This window comes from Ursus arctos, unplaced genomic scaffold (assembly GCF_023065955.2).
Source record: "Ursus arctos isolate Adak ecotype North America unplaced genomic scaffold, UrsArc2.0 scaffold_5, whole genome shotgun sequence".
NCBI lineage: Eukaryota > Metazoa > Chordata > Mammalia > Carnivora > Ursidae > Ursus > Ursus arctos.
Window position 1 is genome coordinate 15,951,403 of NW_026623067.1, and position 19,957 is coordinate 15,971,359.

General features: G+C 44.9%; 1 protein-coding gene across 3 annotated transcripts in view; it reads left to right on the forward strand.

Moving 5' to 3' along the window:
• The window catches only part of KCNN2 (potassium calcium-activated channel subfamily N member 2), a 142,375-nt gene that overhangs the window by 31,606 nt on the left and 90,812 nt on the right, over window positions 1–19,957 (forward strand). For all 3 annotated transcript variants that reach the window (XM_026507777.4, XM_048220905.2, XM_044387335.3), the window contains one exon: window positions 10,932–11,350. In XM_026507777.4, coding sequence (XP_026363562.2) covers window positions 10,932–11,350 — 419 coding nt within the window. The remainder of the gene's footprint in view (window positions 1–10,931; window positions 11,351–19,957) is intronic.

Here is a 19,957-nt window from a genome sequence, read left to right on the forward strand (position 1 = left end):
AATAGCTACAACTAAGTGATGTCAGTCTGTCTGTCCATCTCCTCTTACCCCGCCTTTAGTTCATTAAGAGTACATCCATTCATTGGAGACCAGCCATGGACCCAGGACCGAAATTAATCATTATGAAGGAAACTAACCTTTGTTGAGTGCTGTCCCATTCTGTGAGAGAGATACTCTCTGATTAGACCCTCCTTGAATGATAAAACTGAGGCTTGGAAAGTTTCAGTCATTCTCCCGAGGTCACAGAACTGGGCAGGGGTGGAAAGTCATGAGGAACTTAGGTCTGCCAAAATCTAGAACCTAGAGCCCAGGCTCCTCAGCCTTAGTGCTTTCTCTGACCTCACTGTTGGGAGAACCCAAGGGGGAAAATTAATTCTCGCTATCTGGAGAAATTCAGAAGTAATCTCTAGAATCAACTCACATCAAGTCCCCGGCCGTGTGAGAAAAATTCCCTGGTAAGACATCAACATGTGTAAAATGCCCAAGTGGGGGCTGGGGGTGGACACAGTTGAGAGAAAGCCATGTGAAAGGCGGGTGAGATTTTAAATAAGTTTTAAGAGCAGTAGGGCACAGATATATGATAACCTTCCCTATGACTGGACCTCAGCAGACAGTTCTAGGATTTTAGTCTGTAGACTAAGCTCTTGTGTAAGTCAGAAGAGGAGAATTTCAGAAACTCCTAATTTGAGCAAATGATAAGAATTCTTTCCAAAATAGGTACCGTGGAAGTTTCTAGAACTCCTTTCATCCCCGGCTTTGCTTTAATGTCCTTCCTTACCAAATTCTCTTCCTCCTCTGGCATGATTGATTTTCCTGTTTTTATATCACAAGTGAACATTTAATTTGTGTACTCCCCCCCCCCCCCGCCCCTGCCCCTTGAAGGCTCCTAGAATACTATTACTTATTCATGGGGTCACTTTTATTCGGGTCAGGAGAGTGGCTCTTGCCTCCTTAATAACCATACAAGGGTGACTATTTTAAATTTCTGTAGACAAACAGATGTTTAGAGAGATTAAGTATCCTGTGCATAGCCGTTTAGCTAGTAAGTGGTCAAGCCAGAAATGACATCCCAGCTTCTCCGGCTCCAGAATGTGTGTGTGTTTCCTATGAGTCACACGACATGAGATTCTGAGCATTTGGTTGATATTTAAAAGGCATGAACCAAAGCCACCCACCCAGGAGTAACCACATCCCTCAATAGTTACTGGCTGTAAATTCCAATAATTGAGATGCGTCCCTTTTGAATTGTTGAGCCTCTCTGTCCCCGAAGTGTTTCAGTTAATGAGGATTCTTTCTCTCTTACGGACCCTCACACAGCCCTTTAATGTGTATTAAGTTAAATGTAGGCATACTTTTGGCTGCTCACATGGAAGAAGACCCCCAGCTAACTGGCTTACGCAGCTCGACGACTGATTGCCGGCTCGGTGGCTTAGGATGTTGGGGTTGGCGTTGTTGTGATGCGTTTGGCCTTTTTCTTATGGTCACAAGACCGCTGCAGCAGAGCCTGGGAATCCCCTCTTGTTTGGGGCTGGAGGAAGGGAAGGAAGAGGGCATTGCCAGCCAGGTGTTAATTCTATCCAAAAAAAGCAAAGCCCGCCTAATTAGTCCTCCAAGAAACTCTTGCTACGGACTTCTGGTCAAAGCTGCATCATGTGACTACGAAAGAGTCTGAAAACGTGGGTATTTCTGCAGTGGAGACGGGCAAGGGAGGAGAGGGATGGGAACAGCACTGGGTCAGCCCGTTGATAGGTTGTCCACAACATACAAGGTGTGTTCATCACAAGTAGTTTCAGAGACAGCAAAGAACGTTATCTCCATGTGACAGATGATGAAAATAAGGTCCATGAAGTTTGAATGACTTCCCAAGGTCACGTAGCGAGTTAGAATATCTAGACTCCAGGGATACCTGGGTGGCTCAGTCAGTTAAGCATCTGCCTTCAGCTCAGGTCATGATCTCAGGGTCCTGGGATCGAGTCCCACGTCGGGCTCCTTGCTCAGCAGGGAGCCTGCTTCCTCCTCTTACTCTCCCTCTGTGCCGTCTCTCAAATAAATAAATAAAATCTTAAAAAAAAAAAAAAAAGAATATCTAGACTGCAAGTCTTTGGTTTCCCACATTCCAGGCGAATCCGTTCGTCTACACTTCTCGCCCAGGGAGAGGTGAGCAGTTCAGTGAATATGACTTTCCTGCGTTGGCCCTGGAATCCTCCTCCTTAGAGGCAGAAATCTCTCAGGACAGCATGAATGCGCAGGAGGCTTCAAAAGCCAGGAAGGGCGACAGGCTTGGGGCGAGGGAATGACAAACACAGTGCTGCTTTCTTCCCCTTTTTGCTCAGGACTGGACCTTGAATGTGAATTCTGAACATAGCTTTCCTGTTTCTGCCTCTTGGACAGTTCCGGGCGGAGGGCCTGGTAGGACATTTCAGTGAGGCCGTTGAAAAGGCTTCTCTCTTCCCCTCTTTGTCTTTGACCTAGTTTGGGGTGGGCAATTGTGGTCTCCCTTCTGTGTTGACTGAGTCTTGGCCACACTTTAATAAAGAGCCTCATTATTCGGCTTGTGCCTGGTGTGGCTTTTTCACTCACTGCTGTACAAAAGCTGGTTTCTCTGAAAGGGGCATTTTTCGGACGAACACATTTCCCTGCCTTTTCTTTGGGACCATGATCCGGCAGGTATCCCAGAACTGAACTTGGAAGGTCACAGTCCTGAGGTTTATGTAGGATCCAGGCGACAAGGGAGGAAGGGGCGAGTAAGCCCCACATCCATTTCCACGGGGTGGCCTCCTCCCCGGCCCCTCCTCCGCTGGGGCTGTGTCCACAGGCACTGTAAACATTCATTTGTATTTCTCTTCGTCATCAAACACCGAGAGGCTTTTGAATCTTTGTAGCCACAGAATTTGACAAATAGAAGCATTCAGTAACTGAAAGGGGGGGCGGGGAGAGAGCTTGGTTTTATTGAATATTTGGTTTAAAGGTTAACCAAGAAAGCTTATTTATTTTTGTTCATACTGCTGGAAACAGTTACGTAATGTCATGGTTCAAGGTTCTACTTAGCGAGGAGGACAGTTTAGATATAAGTTGGATTCGGTGTGTTTGGTCTTGTAGCTTGTGGCTGTGACTGTCAGCTACGACTTTTTAGTTGTGCGTCGTTCCATATGGAGAATGTCTCATGACCTGATTCGTTCCCGCTGTTCCTTCGTCTCTTGTGCACCAATCATGATCCCTTTTTTTTATTAATTTACTGAGGTTTATTTATTCACACGGCTCTGAAATAGAAACGTGTTCAAGATTGTGGCATGAAAAGTCTCCCTTCCATTTCTGATCCCCAGTGACTCAGCCAACCTCCCTTAAGCCACACGTACCATTCTTTCTAGAATATTCTTTCAGAGCTGTTTTATGCACATAGAAATCTATGTCCTCCCCCCCTTAACAAAACTACACGAGTAGGAGCATAGCGTTGTGTTAGGTTTTAAACTCGGTTACTTCCTAGGTCACTTTCTTCAGTAGTATATAGCAGTTTCCCTCATCGTGTTTCAATGTCATACTATTCCATTTTGTGGGAGTCCCTAATGGGTTGAACTCCTTCCCTTATTAAGTGGATGTTTAGATCGTTTCTAGGCTTTCGCTAAGATACACGCAACGCTGTAACAAATGACCCTGTATGTTCATAATCACACACGATCTATCAATAGGACAAGCTTCACGTAAGAAGCAGAATGAGCTGGTCAACGAGCATGTATATTTCTGACCTGGCAAGCTGCCCTCCTCAGGGTCCTTGGGTGTACACGGCCACCCGCAATGTAGGAGCATACCCGCGTCCCCACGCCTCCACTGGCATACTGTGCTACCAGGCTGGTTGACCTTTTTGCAACATGACAGGTCAAAAAGTGGGATCTCATTTTCTTCCTAGGATCGAGATTGAGCATCTTTTTAAAAAAAGTGGTTTAAGAGACATTTTTAGTTCCTTTTCCATGACCTGCTATTTATGGCCTTTATCCATTTTTTTTTTTTCCTCCTGGTGGACTGCTTGTCTCTTAAGGATTTGTGGGAACTTACCTATACCAGGGAAATGAGTCCTTTCTCTGAACACTTGTGAACATTTTCCCCATGTGGTGTTGGTCTTTTAACTCTCTTTTACTGTAGTTTTGATCAGGTGCAGAAAACACAAGTTTGATGTAATTAAATGTACCCGTGTTTTAAGGCTCTGGGGTTTTTGTCCTTTAAAAAACCTTCCTTTGGGGCACCTGGGTGGCTCAGTCATTAAGCGTCTGCCTTCGGCTCAGGGCGTGATCCCGGCATTCTGGGATCGAGCCCCACATCGGGCTCCTCCGCTGGGAGCCTGCTTCTTCCTCTCCCACTCCCCCTGCTTGTGTTCCTTCTCTCGCTGGCTGTCTCTCTCTCGGTCAAATAAATAAATAAAATCTTAAAAAAAAAAAAAAAAGACCTTCCTTTTTGTGAGTTTACAAAATAACTCCGACATTTCGTCAATGGTTTCATTTTCCAAATCTTTCTAATATCTAAATCTTTCATCCACCTGGAGTTTTTCTTGATATACTTGGTATAAGGCACTGGTTCAACTTTTTATCTCTCCAGATGGCTACATGGTTGTTCCCAAATCATTTTTCCATAAACTCTATGGTCCCCCCCTGATTTAATCGTCTGCCTTTATGGTACTGTGAAATTCTAGGTGTATTGGGTCAGTTTTGGACTTTCTATTCTCTTCTTCTGGCCTCTCAGTTATTTTAGATGCCAGTATCACGTGGTTTAAATTATTACCTTATCTAATAATCTATCAGAGCTGCTTCTCCGTTATCATCCTTCCTTTGGGGAGTTTTCCTGGCTATTTTCCCTATAGTGACTTTCTTAACAAATCCATGACTCTAATTACTTTGTTCAGTTTCTGTTTTTTAAGCACCACTTTTGCGCTGAGCACTGCCCCGGGTTCTTTACCAGAAAGGAGATGCAGGATGTGCAAGCCACGGTCTCAGACCAGACCCTAGAACTTGTAACCTCATTGAGGGAAAGTGCACGCGGAGAAGGCAGCTGGGGCTTCTGCACCTGAGCCCCTCCGTCTGGAGAGCTGGCTAAGCAGGGGTCCTCACGCCCGCCGGTGATCGGATCATGTGGCAGGCAGGCCTCTCTCACGAAGCTCTTCCTGCTAATGACCCTCACTGCCAGTTCATCTTGGAGAGTGGGCTTCCAGTATGTTTTGGCTATCAGAGCAGTTGCATTGGGAAGCCGAAGCTTGCAGTGGGGCATTTTCTGGGGACATACTCTGCGCTCTGGCTGCAGGTTATTCCAGGTCTCTGGCGAAGACCGCTGAGCACAGCCCTAGAAGGAAACGCACTGGACTGTTATGCTTGCTCTCTGAAACCTTTCTTATTAACATCCACCTGAAAAATGAATATTAAGATGTTTTAGTGTCTGTCCTTGTGATTACTCTAACTTCCCCACAAGTGAGCTTAAAACTGATTATATAAGTCATGATCCCAGGGTCCTGGGATCAAGTCCCGCGTCGGGCTCCCTGCTCAGTGGGGAGTCTGCTTCTTCCTCTCCCTCTGCCCGTCCCCCTGCTCATGCTCTCTCTCTCTCTCTCTCAAATAAATAAAATTGTGAAAAAAAAAAAAAACTGATCATATCTATTGATCATATGGAATATAATGGGAATATTTTTGCAGGTGGATTTAATACTCGACAGGGAATCGGTTGTTGACCAACTGTGATGTTTAGAATGGTTTCATTTTCTATAGAGAAATATTATTTTGCAGATTCGATTGGCAGCCCTCGCCCTTGACCCCTAGCACACTTTCCTGTCTTCGTACTTCACAGACTGGCTTGACCTTCCAGCTGCCCTCTGCATTTGGGGTTCTTTAGGACTTGTGTCCTGTCCTTTTCTCTCCACCTCATCTGAGAACAGTGCCCGAATCGTGCTACCTTCCACGTTCATGCCCATAGTCCAGACTTCTCCTCTCAGCGACTTGCATATCCTGCTGCCTGTTTGGCGTCTGTGCTCCGATGACGGTGGCCACAGCCCAGAATCTTTTCTGTCCTCCGCGCCTCCCCCCACCAGCCCACTGTCCTCAGGAAATGGCACGACCATCCACTGTGTTTTTCAGAGTAGAAACTCAGCCACCTATGATTCTTTTCTTTCTTTTATCACTCCCACATCCAGCCCATCAGCAAGTTCTAGCAAGATCTGCAAACTATGTCTCTAGCACGCCCACTGTCTCCATTTCCATGGCAACCCCCACCCCCCTGGTCCAGGTCATGGGGATACTAAGTGCGACCAATCAGAGGCAGTCGAACTTCCTCCCTTGTATCCTCCCTGTGTCCTCTGGTTTCCCTTACAGTAAGGATGAGCCCTTAAAGCTCTAAACTGGATCCTGCCACCCTTCTGCCTAATACCCTTCCGTGGCTTCCTGTGGCACCTGGAAAGAAATCCAGTTTTGATTCCGTGGCCAACAACGTCCTGCACGTCTGATCCCGATACGTCTCTTCAAGTTCCTCTCCCTCCACTCTGCCCAGTGATCATTTAGCGCCAAACACCGCTGTGTCCTTTTATGTCCTTAAGCACCCCAAGCTGTGGAAAGCCCACGGTCTTTCCACGTGCTATTTGCCCTGCCTAGAAGGTTCTTCTCCTGGCTGTGTCCATGACTGGCTCTCCCCCTTATCCAGGTCTCTCCTGAGATAGTACTTCTTCTCCACATGTCTTCCCTGATGCCCACATCTGCGCTCACCTCCGGTGTCTTCTTCCCTCCTTCATCTCTCGTGTGTTTCCTTCAGAGCAGCGTCCGCAGATGGAATTACTTTATTAAACCACTGCACGTCGGGCGTCGAAATATGTACCGTGATAAAATGAACCCCAAATAAACTCATTTTAGGTGTCGATGAAGCCCCTTGCGGTAAAAACTTTGTGATAGCAGATTTTTCTGGGGAAGTTAGTGAAGAAGAATGTTCTCTGGACTTCCTGTGGAATTGCACCATGATGTTGCTGTAATGACTTAGCATTTAGTAGGACGTGTTCTGCACATATTTGAGAAGTGACGTAGATGTATCTCGTTCATATTATGCTTTAGTAGTCCCCTCTTCCGTGAGCTTATTTCCTTAACCTTAGGGCCTATGCAGGGATTAGGATAGTCAGGATTAAATGAGAAGTAACAAGGCAGTTCATTTAACAAGTGTGGTCCCTGTCCTCAAGGAGCCTCACTGACGAGTCGGCAGCGGGGGCCGGGGGGGTTGGTGATAATCTCCCAGAGAAATCCTTACCGTCCTCTGCGGTATCCGTAAACATCATTAAGAGGCACATACGGGATTCATGAAACAAAGGAGAGGGGTTTGTAGATTTGGCTCGAGTATGGACAGTGTCCTGAAAAGAGGTGACTATGGACTTGGGTCTTGAATAAGAATTTGCTGGGGGGTGGGGGTGGGGAGACTTCCCAGGCCAGGGGACAGAGTCCACAAACACACGGCAGTGCCATTGTGGTAGCATGTTCTGGAATCCCTGCCACCAGAAGGAACAGGTGCTGAGGTTGAAGAGACAGGCAAAACCAGATGGCAGAACGGGGGCCTTTGAACGGTTTTCATCCTGACAGCCACGGCCTGATAAAATGCACATTTTACAAAGGTCATGAAAGGGTGGAGGGTAGCTTCCCGTAGAAGGCTCTGGTAGTGGAGATGGAAGGCAAGCAGGAGGTCTCCCAAGAAAGTGCAGAGACAGAGAAGAGTCAGAGATGGGCCTCAGGAGAGCCGCGGCACTTAGCTGGGGAGGAGGGAGGTGGATTTTTAAGGGAAGAGTTGGATCCTTCGAAGTGGCAGCAGATGAAAAAAATAAAAAGCGCCATATGTCACAGAAGCCAAGAGAAGAGATCTTTTTTAGGAGGGATGGAGTGATTAGTGTCCGATAGATCAGGTCAAAAGCCAGGTGGAAGGGCTGCGGTTCATAAATAAGGTCTTTAGTGACCTTACAAGAGCAGAGGTGGTGGGCTGCTGGGGGCAAAAGCCACGTGGGCGGCGTGTTGTGGGGGAATGAAGCGAACCCAGAAAATGAGTCTCCCCAGCAGGGCAGAGCCAGCAAGGGGTGGGGGGTTCTCATTTGTTTGCTTTCCTTTGTTTATAGTGAACAGTTGAGATTTGCACTTGCTTTGTACTCTGCGGAGAGAGGAAGCACAGAAAAAAGGTTCTCAGTGCAGAAGAACTGGTTTGAGGTATAGCGTTGCTTTAGACAGGTTGGACAAAAGAAAGGAAAAATAAGCAGAAGAGGTGAGATGCAGTAAGTTTGGGGCTGAAGTATAAAACAGACAGCATTTCTGATCTTGGGGGGACAGCATGTTGAGAGAGGGAGATGCCAAAAGGTGGCGAGGGGAAAGAGGCCGGCTCAGAGCAGGCGGTAGGGAGGAAGGCAGAATGGTCCTGTGTGATGCGGGGGTTTCTGCTGAGCACCAAGGCACCGGGGCCCCCCATCCACCTGCAGCAGCCTGGACACCGGATCCCGGCTAGGAGGTTACCTGAGCAGGCCCACCTGCAGGTGAAAGGGGCGGGGGCTGCTTAGAATGTGGGTGAGGTCACAGGTCTAAGTGATGGGTGTGAATGCTTAGAAGCAGTGCGGGGCCGGGGCCGGGGGGGGTGTTCAGAGGATCAGGTGTACTGTGAGTGACGGAAGGAGGGCCGGTCCTGGAAAGATAGGACTCTTAGGGAGCAGTCTCCGAATTCTCCATCTAACCTGCCATTTCTTCCCCAGTTACCTTGGGAAGGTACTTCTGCTGCGTTTATGCCGCTGTTGCCCAGAACGGTGTGTGGAAAGTCTTGGAATTACACTCAGATTCTGTGGCTCAGCTTATGGCTCTCTGGAGTCTTGGGGTGGGGTTTTGGGGGTGGATTTGAGTTTTTGCCAAGTCATCCAGAGCCAAGTTTGGTGAAGAAAGTAGACAATCAAGCTGGGTAATACCATTTTCAGTAGAAATGGAAATGTGGATTTCAATAACAGAGCTGTTTTTCTTATGTGGCTTGTGCCAGGCCCTGACAGCAGTTTCTAAAGAGAGCAGTGACAGCATCTTTGGAATGTATATAGCCTCTCCGAGTAACTAGTTTGAGGGTGCATTCTTTTGGATGTAAACATCTGAAGAGATTTCGGAATCACATTCCTTTAGAGTTATACAGTAGCCAGTAAACACCGGCTGATACAAAGTCGAGCCGGCTCCTAACATTGTATCAGTACAGTCTTCCTGTATATATTATAGAAATCCTTGATGCCCACGAGGTATTGGAAGTGGCGAGATTGAACACGAATATTTCTGCTCTGTATTCGTGATCAGTTTCTTTACCGGAAACTGGAAAAACATCTTTCTTGTCTATTAGCATTTGTCCAACACGTTAGGGTCCCCAGATGAAGACTTATGACAGAGGCATACCTCGAGCTGTTCCGTTGCCAAACTGAACATCATCTGTTAAAATTTGGTATGTTTACGGGAGAATGCGCTGGTTCTCCAGCTCCTCGAGGTACCAGAAAGAAGTGGTAAATTTTGCTGTCTAACTCCTGTCCTTGCAAAGTACCGCCGATGGCAGAATTGAGATAGTAGCCTGGGAAATAGCTACACCTTGCCGAATAATTAACCTGGAATGGCCATTTGTAGCCAAGATGGGAAGATCGCTTGCCTGCCTCTCGAAGAGCAGAGTCCATGGGCTTTAACCAGGGAGCAGACCTGTTCTGCTCACCTCCTTTGCGATTCACCTACCTGGGAATGCGCTGTTCTCGTTTTGGGTGGCTTTCATCTCACGCTTTCTGCTTAAGTTGGCTACTTCCCAAGAGGCACAGAATATGTCATCTTTCTTAGTGGGGGAGCGCCGCTGGCATCCTGGCAGACTCCCAGAACTACAGCGTGGTTGGCATCCCTGGCTTCCTGGCTCTAAATGCCAGGAGCCCCCACAAGTCATTGTGTAGTCAGAAATGTCAGCGAACATTTCCAGATGCCTCTGGTTGTTTACGGACTCCCAGAGCCTGGTGGACTTGTTTACTGAGAAGCCAGGGAAGACAGGAAACTTTCTTTTCTGTCCCTTTTATTGTCTGCCTGCCCGCCCGCCCGCCCATCCATCCACCCACCCACCCATCCACCCATCCATCCATCCATCCATCCATCCATCCATCCATCCATCCATCCATCCACCTATCAATCTATTCATCTAACTATCCATCTATTTATCCATCTATCTATCTACACATCTATCTCCTTTTTCTTTTTTGTTTTTCATTGTGGGGTGAGGAATGACAGAAATTTTCAAAAAGAAACTTTATTAAAGAAAGATTGGAAACAAGCTCGTAGTCAAAGGGAAGGCTGAGGAAGAACGGAAGAAAAGAGAAGGTAGAGGCGTAGGTGGAGAAGCTGGGAAGAAATGTTTCTGCCAGCTTTGTCTGTGGCCCCTTGTGATTTTCTCCCCAAAGCCAATGAGATTTCCTGTAAGGACGCTCATGTGCAGTTACGTTATAGGCTATAACTGACCGCAGAGGCACTGTAAATAGATTCCACTGAGAACGTGGTTAGAATCGAGGAAGGGTTTTAGATCCAGACGCTTGAGGAGGAGGACAGCTTGTTCCTAAGGCTAAGTCCATGGCGGCCCCATCAAGGCGGGGGGGTGCATTACCGATCGGCCCAAGCCCCTTCTCTTAACATGATGTAAGTTACCCAATCCTCCGAGAGCATCGACCCCAGCATAATGCCAGTGCCCGGGGAGCAAGTTTCCAATTTCAATTTTTGCAAAATGAAGTTCTCCTTTTGTGCCAATCCCATTTCTCAAAATAGCGTACCTGGCTCGCATTTAAGCGTTCTACCCTGTAGCTCGCCACGATCGCTGCAAGTCACGCGTTATGTATCTTTGGACTCTGCACTAACGCTTGTGGACCATTCATGCCATACTGAAGCTGACTTTCTACTTTATTTTTTCAGTTGTTCATGGTGGACAACGGAGCAGATGACTGGAGAATAGCCATGACTTATGAGCGTATTTTCTTCATCTGCTTGGAAATACTGGTGTGTGCTATCCATCCCATACCTGGGAATTACACGTTCACATGGACGGCCCGGCTTGCCTTCTCCTATGCCCCATCCACAACCACCGCCGATGTGGACATTATTTTATCTATACCGATGTTCTTAAGACTCTATCTGATCGCCAGAGTCATGCTCTTACATAGCAAACTTTTCACCGATGCCTCGTCTCGAAGCATCGGAGCACTGAATAAGATAAACTTCAATACCCGTTTTGTTATGAAGACTCTAATGACGATCTGTCCAGGAACTGTGCTCTTGGTGTTTAGTATCTCATTATGGATAATTGCCGCATGGACTGTCCGAGCCTGTGAAAGGTAAGTGTGTTTCTTTTCCGGGGAACGTAATTTGGAAGTGGGAGGAAGAACACATTTTAGCCCAGAGGCACACAGTGACTCACTCTTGAAAATGTTGGAGTCTCTGGTGTTTTAAACGAGTCTGACAAAACTTTACTTAACATTTTTGCTCACAGTAATGCCTTGATGATTATGTACTTTTCTTCTTCTTCTTCTTCTTTTTTTTTTTTTAAAGTGAGAGAGAGAGAGGAGAGCATGACAGGGGGTGGGGCGGGGCAGAGGGTGAGAGAGAATCTTAAGCAGGCTCCATGCCCAGCACGCAGCCCTACTGGGGGCTGATCTCACAAGCCTGAGATCATGAGTCAGACACTGAACCGACTGCCTGAGCCACCCAGGCGCCCTGATGATGCGTTTTTCTTTCTGATTGGATCAGTTTTCTATAGAGAGCTGTCTTTATAATCTGCGTCAAAATTTGGAGATCTACAAATTTTACAGATTTTTTTTTTTAAAGATTTTATTTATTTATTTGACAGAGATAGAGACAGCCAGTAAGAGAGGGAATGCAAGCAGGGGGAGTGGGAGAGGAAGAAGCAGGCTTCTTCCCACAATGCTGGGATCATGCCCTGAGCCGAAGGCAGACGCTTAACCGCTGTGCCACCCAGGCGCCCCTACAGGAGATTTCTATTCGAAATGTCTGTTTAATGGTAATACTGAATCATTTTGGCGCCATAGTGGTTATAGCGTGGATTATTGTCGAGACAGAAATCCAGTGGAAACGTGGTGATTCAGGCTGTCTGAACTTCAGGGAATATCTCAGCATGGTCTGTCGAGCGTACTGCCTCTTTAACATGGTGTTCATGTGATTACTGAGAAGGAGCGTATAGGTATAATATTTGGTTTGTGTTGAACTCAACAGTGAGAAGGGGAAGTGCGGATTGTTCTATTGTCTGAGGTGCTCTGGTGGTTTAGAGCTAGACACACATTCTTAGAATTCAGGAACTGCCCAGCGAGTCCGAATTAATTAGTAATAGTGTCAGTGATATTAACCCTGCAATTTAACAAACCAAAAAAATAGATTTGTTATAGAAATAGGAGGGACTCTATCTTAATGAGGGGTGAAATCTCATGAGATCTTGGTTAAGAAAATCCACATTGAAATTAGCAACAGACAGATAGGCACGATTTCGTAGTTGATAGAACTGTTAAATCTTAGGGTGTTCTTTGTAGTGACCAGATTTTTTTTTAGTTTAGCTTTTGGAAATCAAAGGTATATACCTACACAGATAGTTTAACGAAGAAAAATATCTCTATGAGAATTGTTGCAATAATAGCAAACGTACAATAATACCCCTTCCCCATTTTGATTTTTCAAAAGCAGTCACTTGAAGATCTTTCAGTCAGTTTTTTTGGTAAATTGCTTTTCGTGTTTCTGAAGGATATCGCTTATTTAATAATGCTACCACTAGGTTTTTCATCTAGCTTTTTAGGAAAGTTGGGGTTTTAGTTTTCTTTCACACATACATAACCCTTTCGTGACTCTACCCCCCAAAAGAGTAATTTCCGTCTTCCCAATAAGTTACATCAACGCCAGTGACCTACATTCCATGCTAACATGCTTATGACTACGTAAACTGCATTGTGGCTGAACAGTGTGTAGTATCTTATTAGCATTTTGCTTTTTCTGCACATCTTTTTATTTTCCCTAAATTGTCCCATAGTATTATGTAAATATTCTTTTGCTAGATTCATGTATATTGAGCAATCAATCAATTTCACCTTGAAAAACAGTTCTTACCTTTAACCTGCTTGCCCATCATGTTGGGGATTTCCTCTGGCTTCTTCGCATGTCGGGTACCCTTTTTCTTGAACCCCGTTTCTCCCTCATCTTCCAACTATCCTTCCTTTTGGCAGAATTCATCTTCCAGTAGCTTTTAAGAAAAGGTCATGGGTAAGGGAGTAATTTTTTGAGAGCTTGCGCAGATATGGCCATTCTTCTTGCCTGGTTCTTTGATAACGGGGCTGGATATAAAACTCTCGATTGGAAATCACTTTTGCTCAGAATATCGAAGCCTTTATTTTCCTCTGGAAAATCCAGGATCCAGCCGTCTGATACTGTTCTCAGTTTTCGATGCTTTTTTTTTTTTCCCTCTCCCGGAAGCTTTCAGGATTCACTGATCCTGCATCATTCTACAGTTGCAACAGGACACATCTTGGTGTGAATCTATTTTAATCTAGAGTACCGGGAATTTAATGGGCCTGTTCAATCTTGGAATGAATGTCCTTCAGTTCTTGGGAATTTTCTTGAATTATTTACTGATTTTTGTTCCTGTGTTTTGTTGTGTGATTATTGGCCCTCCTCTATTAGTTCTCTAATTTTCCTGTTTTCTTTTTCCTTTTTTCCCATTTCTGTTTTGGCTCTGTCTCTGGAAGATAACCTCCATTTTATCTTCCATACTTTCTATTGGAATATAATTTCTTTTTAATGTATATTCATTTCTAGTCTTATGTTTGATCCCCAAGTGCCCCTTTGAAAAACATAGCATCATACTTTTGTTCTTGAAATGCATTGTTTTATTTGTTCAGAGATGTTAATGATAATTTTTGAAACTCTTTTCTTTGTATATGTATTGTTTGCCCAAAGATTTGTTTTTCTATTGGTTTTGGCTTCTGGCTTTCCTTAAGTAGCTAGGTAACCTCAACTGTCTGCTCCTACTTGACAGTGCAACCCTCAAGAGCTGAGTGAGGGGAACTTTCTGTGCAAATCTAGAAGCCGTCAACTGTGGGCTTCACTACAGGGTCTTTGGGATGCGGGGGGTGTGGAACACCTATTTTATTTTATTTTATTTAATTAATTAATTAATTAATTAATTAAATTATGTTATGTTAGTCACCATACAGTACATCCTTAGTTTTTGATGCAATGTTCCATGATTCTTTAGTTGCGTATAACACCCAGTGCACCATGCAATACGTGCCCTCCTTAATACCCATCACCGGGCTAGCCCATCCCCACACTCTCCTCCCCTCTAAAACCCTCAGTTTGTTTCCCGGAGTCCCTAGTCTCTCATGGTTCGTCTCCCCCTCTGTTTACCCCCCCCCCCCTTCATTTTTCCCTTCCTTCTTCTAGTGTCCTCCCTGCTGTTCCTTATGGAACACCAACTTTAGTATCTTTACGTATTTTCTGTTTCCTCTGAGCGATCTGACAGGCTCATGGGCAGTTGTTTGTCCTGTCCTACCTTGAAGGTGCAAGCCTAGGGGACAGCGTACTGGGAATTGAAAGGGCAGAGAAGAGGTCTCAACTGCTCATCTTTGAGCCTGTATTTGTCTTCCTAGTTGTCACCTGAGTAGGCTCCTCCCTACAGTGCTTGATGCCCTGCCATCAGCCCACTGACCTTGGGTCTTACCTCTCGAGAGAACAAACTTCAAGGCTTCTGCCAGTTGGCAAAAAGGTACTACAAGTGACAAAGGGTGGAGGAGGGGATCTAGGTATCTACCTGCTTTTATGCAGTATCTGCACCTGTCCGCACCTTTAAGGCTGTGTCCCGATCTCCACTTATAGAGGGACTGGTGCCAAGGATTTCTTGAGTCTGTGGGCAGGACGGGGGTTGGTTCTCAGTGCCAGTATGGTTGCCTCGTGATTTTTCACCACTCCTGGTCTAGAATTCTTCTTTCGCATGAGAGACTGTGGACTCTGAGAAACAAACTGAGGGCTTCAGAGGGGAGGGGGGTGGGGGAATGGGATAGACCAGTGATGGGTAGTAAGGAGGGCACGTATTGCATGGTGCACTGGGTATTATACACAACTAATGAATCATCGAACTTTACATCAGAAACCAGGGATGTACTGTATGGTGACTAATATAATAAAAAAACAGTTAAAAAAAAAAAAAGAATTCTTCTTTCCCAAGTCAGGTAAGTCAGCGATCACGTGTCAGTTGGCTTTTCCACTCCCTTCGTACCGTCTTGTCACTCATTCTTGCTGTCCTCATGGGTTTGTGCTTTTTGGGCTTTGTTTCTTTTACAGTTATTTACTGTCATTTTCATGGGGTTTAGGGAGGGAGCCGAGGTCAGCATGTTTGTTGAGTCTATCTATTTGACAAGAAATTCTGGAGTGATTAGTTTGTAGTATCAAGTGTCTGAATCCTTCTTAGAGCTTCTCTTCGAAACTCCAGCATTTGAAGGATTGAAGTTTTCTTTTTAATGAAAGGTAGACTCCTTATGGTAACGCTTTGTTTGCTAGCAGTCACGGTATTTAGAGGCTTCTGGTATTTTCTGGAACAGATGTACCTATAAAGCTTGAAGAATAAATATGGAAAATCTTAGCTGGTAAACCCATTTAGTTTACGAAAATTGCTCTTAGTTGAAAGTTGTACATAACACCGAACCAGTGGGGGTAAAGGGTAGTTGAATGGTACGTGCATCTGTATAAGTGGTCCTCGGCGCATCTGCTCCCCAAGGGCCCGGGAAACAAATGGCCTCAAAACTGTGCGCGTGCCATACGTTTTCTTTTCAAAAAAAGGTCCGTCCTAACTGTTTGAATCCATCTTCAGGAAATTCAGAACGCCTCAGGCAAACTGTGCCACGTCTTCCTAGCAGCCCAAAGTATGTATGTTTTTTTTAACAGGCTGAGATTATGAGGTGACAGACCCATCCTGGGTTCATATAGAAAGACACTAGAACCTGAAGATTGCCCATTTCATAGGAAGACTGAGAGTCTGTCGCCGGCAGTTAACATAACGGGAAAAAACTGTGGCATGTTGGGGAAGGGGAAAGGGAGACCAGACTCGACCGGGACGCTGGGATTTCATCCCACTTCTGCAACTGACGGGGCTGCGTGACCTCAGGCCAACCAGCTCACTTCTTTTCGTCTTAATTTCTTCTTCGCAAACTCAATGGCTTGATAGGTTTCCTCTTCCAAAGGTTACATTTCCTACTTGTGCAAATGTGTGGAAGAAAATAAAATCATTAACCAGTGTTGTGATAGTAGATTTTCCAATTTGTTTTTCATTTGACTTCCCATTTTGCTGCACAAAATCTCCAGATGGTGACTTGTAAGGTACAAAGATAAAAGAAAAAAGAAAGAAAGAAAGAAATTAGCTTTATTTATTTATTTTGCAAATTTTGATATGCCATTGGCATCTTACATTGCCTTAAATGTTTTCCTTCCTTCCTTCCCTTCTTCCCCCCTCCCTCTCCCTCTTTCCTTTTCCTTTCCCCTCCCTTTTCCTTTTTCCTTCTTCCTCTCTCCCTCCCTTTCCTCCCTCCCTCCCTCCTTCCTTCCTTCTTCCTGTTGTGAATTTGCAGTACTTCATACAACACACAGCTCTCCTATTTCTTTGGTTTGGAATTTGGATTTGAACGAACCCCACGGTCCATCTTCGATCGACCCAAGTATTCTCTCCCTATTAAAGGGGGATTCATACCTAATAGAAATTCTCTTCTTAGTTAAGTAAAACAAGTCTAGGAATCTTTGTGAAAAGAGAAAGCTTTTGGGACGCCTGGGTGGCTCAGTTGGTTGAGCACCTGACTCTCGATTTTGGCTAGATTCACGATCATAGGGTCCTGGCATCGAGCCCCGTTGAGCTCCATGCCAGCTCAGAGCCTGCTTGAGGGTATTCTCGCTCCCTCTGCCTCACGTGTGCACGTGCTCTTTCTCTCTCTGTCTCTCAAATCAATAAATCAATCTTTAAAAAAATGTTTTAAAAGAGAGAGCTTTTGAGAGACAAACAGAAGCAAATGTCTCTCTGGAGAAGTTTGTTTTGCAGACCTATCCCTGTCCTTCCACTGAGCACGGCACCTCTAGAGGTTTCTGGAAAATATTCTGTACTAACGAGGAGGACATCCTAGAGGAGGCATCTCCTCCTGGCGGTATTCCTTTCCCTGACAGATCGTGTACTTCCGATTTATGTATAAGGAATAAAACCTCCTTTTTTCTTTTTATTTCTCTCCCTCCCTCCTCTCTCTCTCTCCTTTTCCCTGCTCCCGTCTTTTGTGAAAGGTAGGAGGAAGCCGAGTGGCAAGTAGCTGGCATTATGTCTGGAGCCTACGTTTGTCGGGAGGAGGCTGCCCCAGACCAGTGTCCCTTCTCTGTCTGGTTTTGTTTTGGCTTTCGGTTGAGGTGGATATCAAGCCTGGAAAGAACACTTGCTTCTAAAACAACCCAGAAAGTGTGACCTAGGTCTGTTCAAGTGACTTCTTGTTCTTACAGACTCAGGTCCAGGCATTGAATCAGATGAACCAAGAGAACCTTCAGGAACATTTATGTTGTACAGGAAGTCTGAACCCCATAGCTTGGGGCCCTGGAAACTGGGAATTATCCTATCCTGTACTTTCTGAGACTTCACTGTTTTTTTAAAGAGCATAAGTGAGTGTTTGACCCCAAGTGTGCTTCACCAGACACTGTTTTTGAGGAAACTCTTTTGCCAGGGGTAGGACCGGATACTGTGGGCCAGTGCCCTGTTACACAAAGGAAAGCATTTTGCTCTGTATTGTGTTTTTTTTTTCTTTTGTCCTATAAGGGTTCCCAGAAGATTTAATATGGGCGTGTGCTTTGGGTATATCCAAGGGAGAAAAGGAGCGTTGACTTGGCCATAGCTTCTGGGAACCAGAGTTGGCACTTGTCAATAACTAAAGTTTCAGAGATGGAAAGGCATTTTAACTTTCGGCACAATATTCTTTTCCTGATTGCTGCAGGTTTTATCGTGTGGGGGAGGGGCCCGAGTTTGGATTGGACGGACAGAGAGGTAAAGGATGGGGAGCTGGGAACTTTGGTGGCAGTATTACCACGAGAGAAGCAGACACGAACAATCAGTAATAACGTAGTGATGCTCAGTGCTATTTGTCGCTGGAAAAGATTCATTTAGTTAAGACATTTGTGACCGAATAAATTCACTGTCCTTTTTTTTTTTTTTTTAAAGATTTTATTATTTATTGGAGAGGGAGAGAGAGAGCGCGCCACATGCTCGCATGAGTGGGGGGAGGAGTAGAGGGAGAAGGAAAAAATCTCAAGCAGACACCATGCTGAGCATCGAGCCTGCCATGGGGCTTGATCTCATGACCCTGAGATCATGACCTGAGCTGAAGCCAGGAGTCAGGCACTTAACTGACTCAGCCACCCCAGTGCCCCTAAATTCACTCTTTTTTACCTCATTGCTTTATCTCCAGGAGTGTTTAAGTATGCATTAACTAGTAAGCGTTAGTGAAGAGAGAAGGGGTTCTCACAATGGCTTTAGAATGGTTTGCTCTTTTCCCAAGTGGGAAAATTGGAGACGCGAACAATGGAACTTGTTTGTAGAGCTTCTCATGAGCTAAACTGCATTTTAGGTGAATGAAGAATAAATTCTTTTCACCGTTCAAAACTAACAGGGAAGGAGAGGTAATACGTATTTATTACATAATATAATATTTAATAATATATATTATAATATAATAATATATAGATAGGTAAATAAGTATTTTTTTCAAATTATCAAAGACAACCGACCAGTGGAGTTTCCAGTTGTGTTTAGAATCTGTTATTTTGTCTTAAAAGTATGTTTTATGTCTTCCGTTAATCAAGGTAGACTTCTCTTTTTTTAATTAATTAAAAAAATACATTTAAAAACCTGTCACTAATAGTTTCCTACGTTGCATTTGTTTTAATTGCCCAAAGATGATTTCTGAAACGTGGCTGAAACTTCCTTTATTATATACCAGTATATGTGGACTATTACCGTCAAGTCATGTCCCATAATAAAACCGTATCCCGCATGAAACTTTACATAAAATAGCTGCTTTTAACACGAGGACTGGTGATGTCTTCCGACATCAGTGTTAACCAGGGAGTTGATAAGGAAAGCCCTTGCAGGATGGGAATGGCCCATTTTGTAACTGCACAGGTTTCCAGACTTTTAGCACCAGTTCATAGAGGGTATATGATTTGGGGTTCTGCTTCCCATTGAATATGGGCCCTGAATACCGTGTCCTTTTTGTACCTACTAAGGTGACAGGAATATACCCTTCTTCCTGCAAGGTCATTGTTGACATCTAGGACATTAGCGGTGTGGTGTTTACTTTTTTGTGACCACATGCGAATCTGCTACTCTAAGCTCAGGCATTTCTGACTTCCTCTTCATAGACCCTGATTTTGAATAAAACCATTTCAAGTTTCAGTAGGTGATAAGCTATGTGGAATGCTTATGATCTGGATTCTCATTTTCAAGTTTCTCATTTCAAAAGAGTTTTAGTTTGCTTTGGTTTTTTCTCTGAAGCCAGTTTTTCGAGGAGGAAGAGATAGATGGCATCTGAGAGTCTCACTTGTCCTATTTATTTCTAAAAATTATTTACGTAGGATCACACGCAGGAGAGCATGAAATGAGGAGCTACGTTTTCGAACGCTAGCTTGCTTTCTTGATCTGCATTCCGTGATTCTATTTTATATTTTTAGGAGATTCCCTGAGAGGTCTACACTTTTTTGAGCCCTGACCATCAGAGATGCCTTATTTCCTGTTAATTTCCTTAAATCGGAAGCATGTGACTTGGGATCAAGGTTCTTCAGCGATTGTCAAAGTAGTCCTAGAATACCCATGGGCCGTGCTGGGGAAGCGTCCTGCTGGCACCTTGGTTGATCTTGGTGCACTGGATAATTAG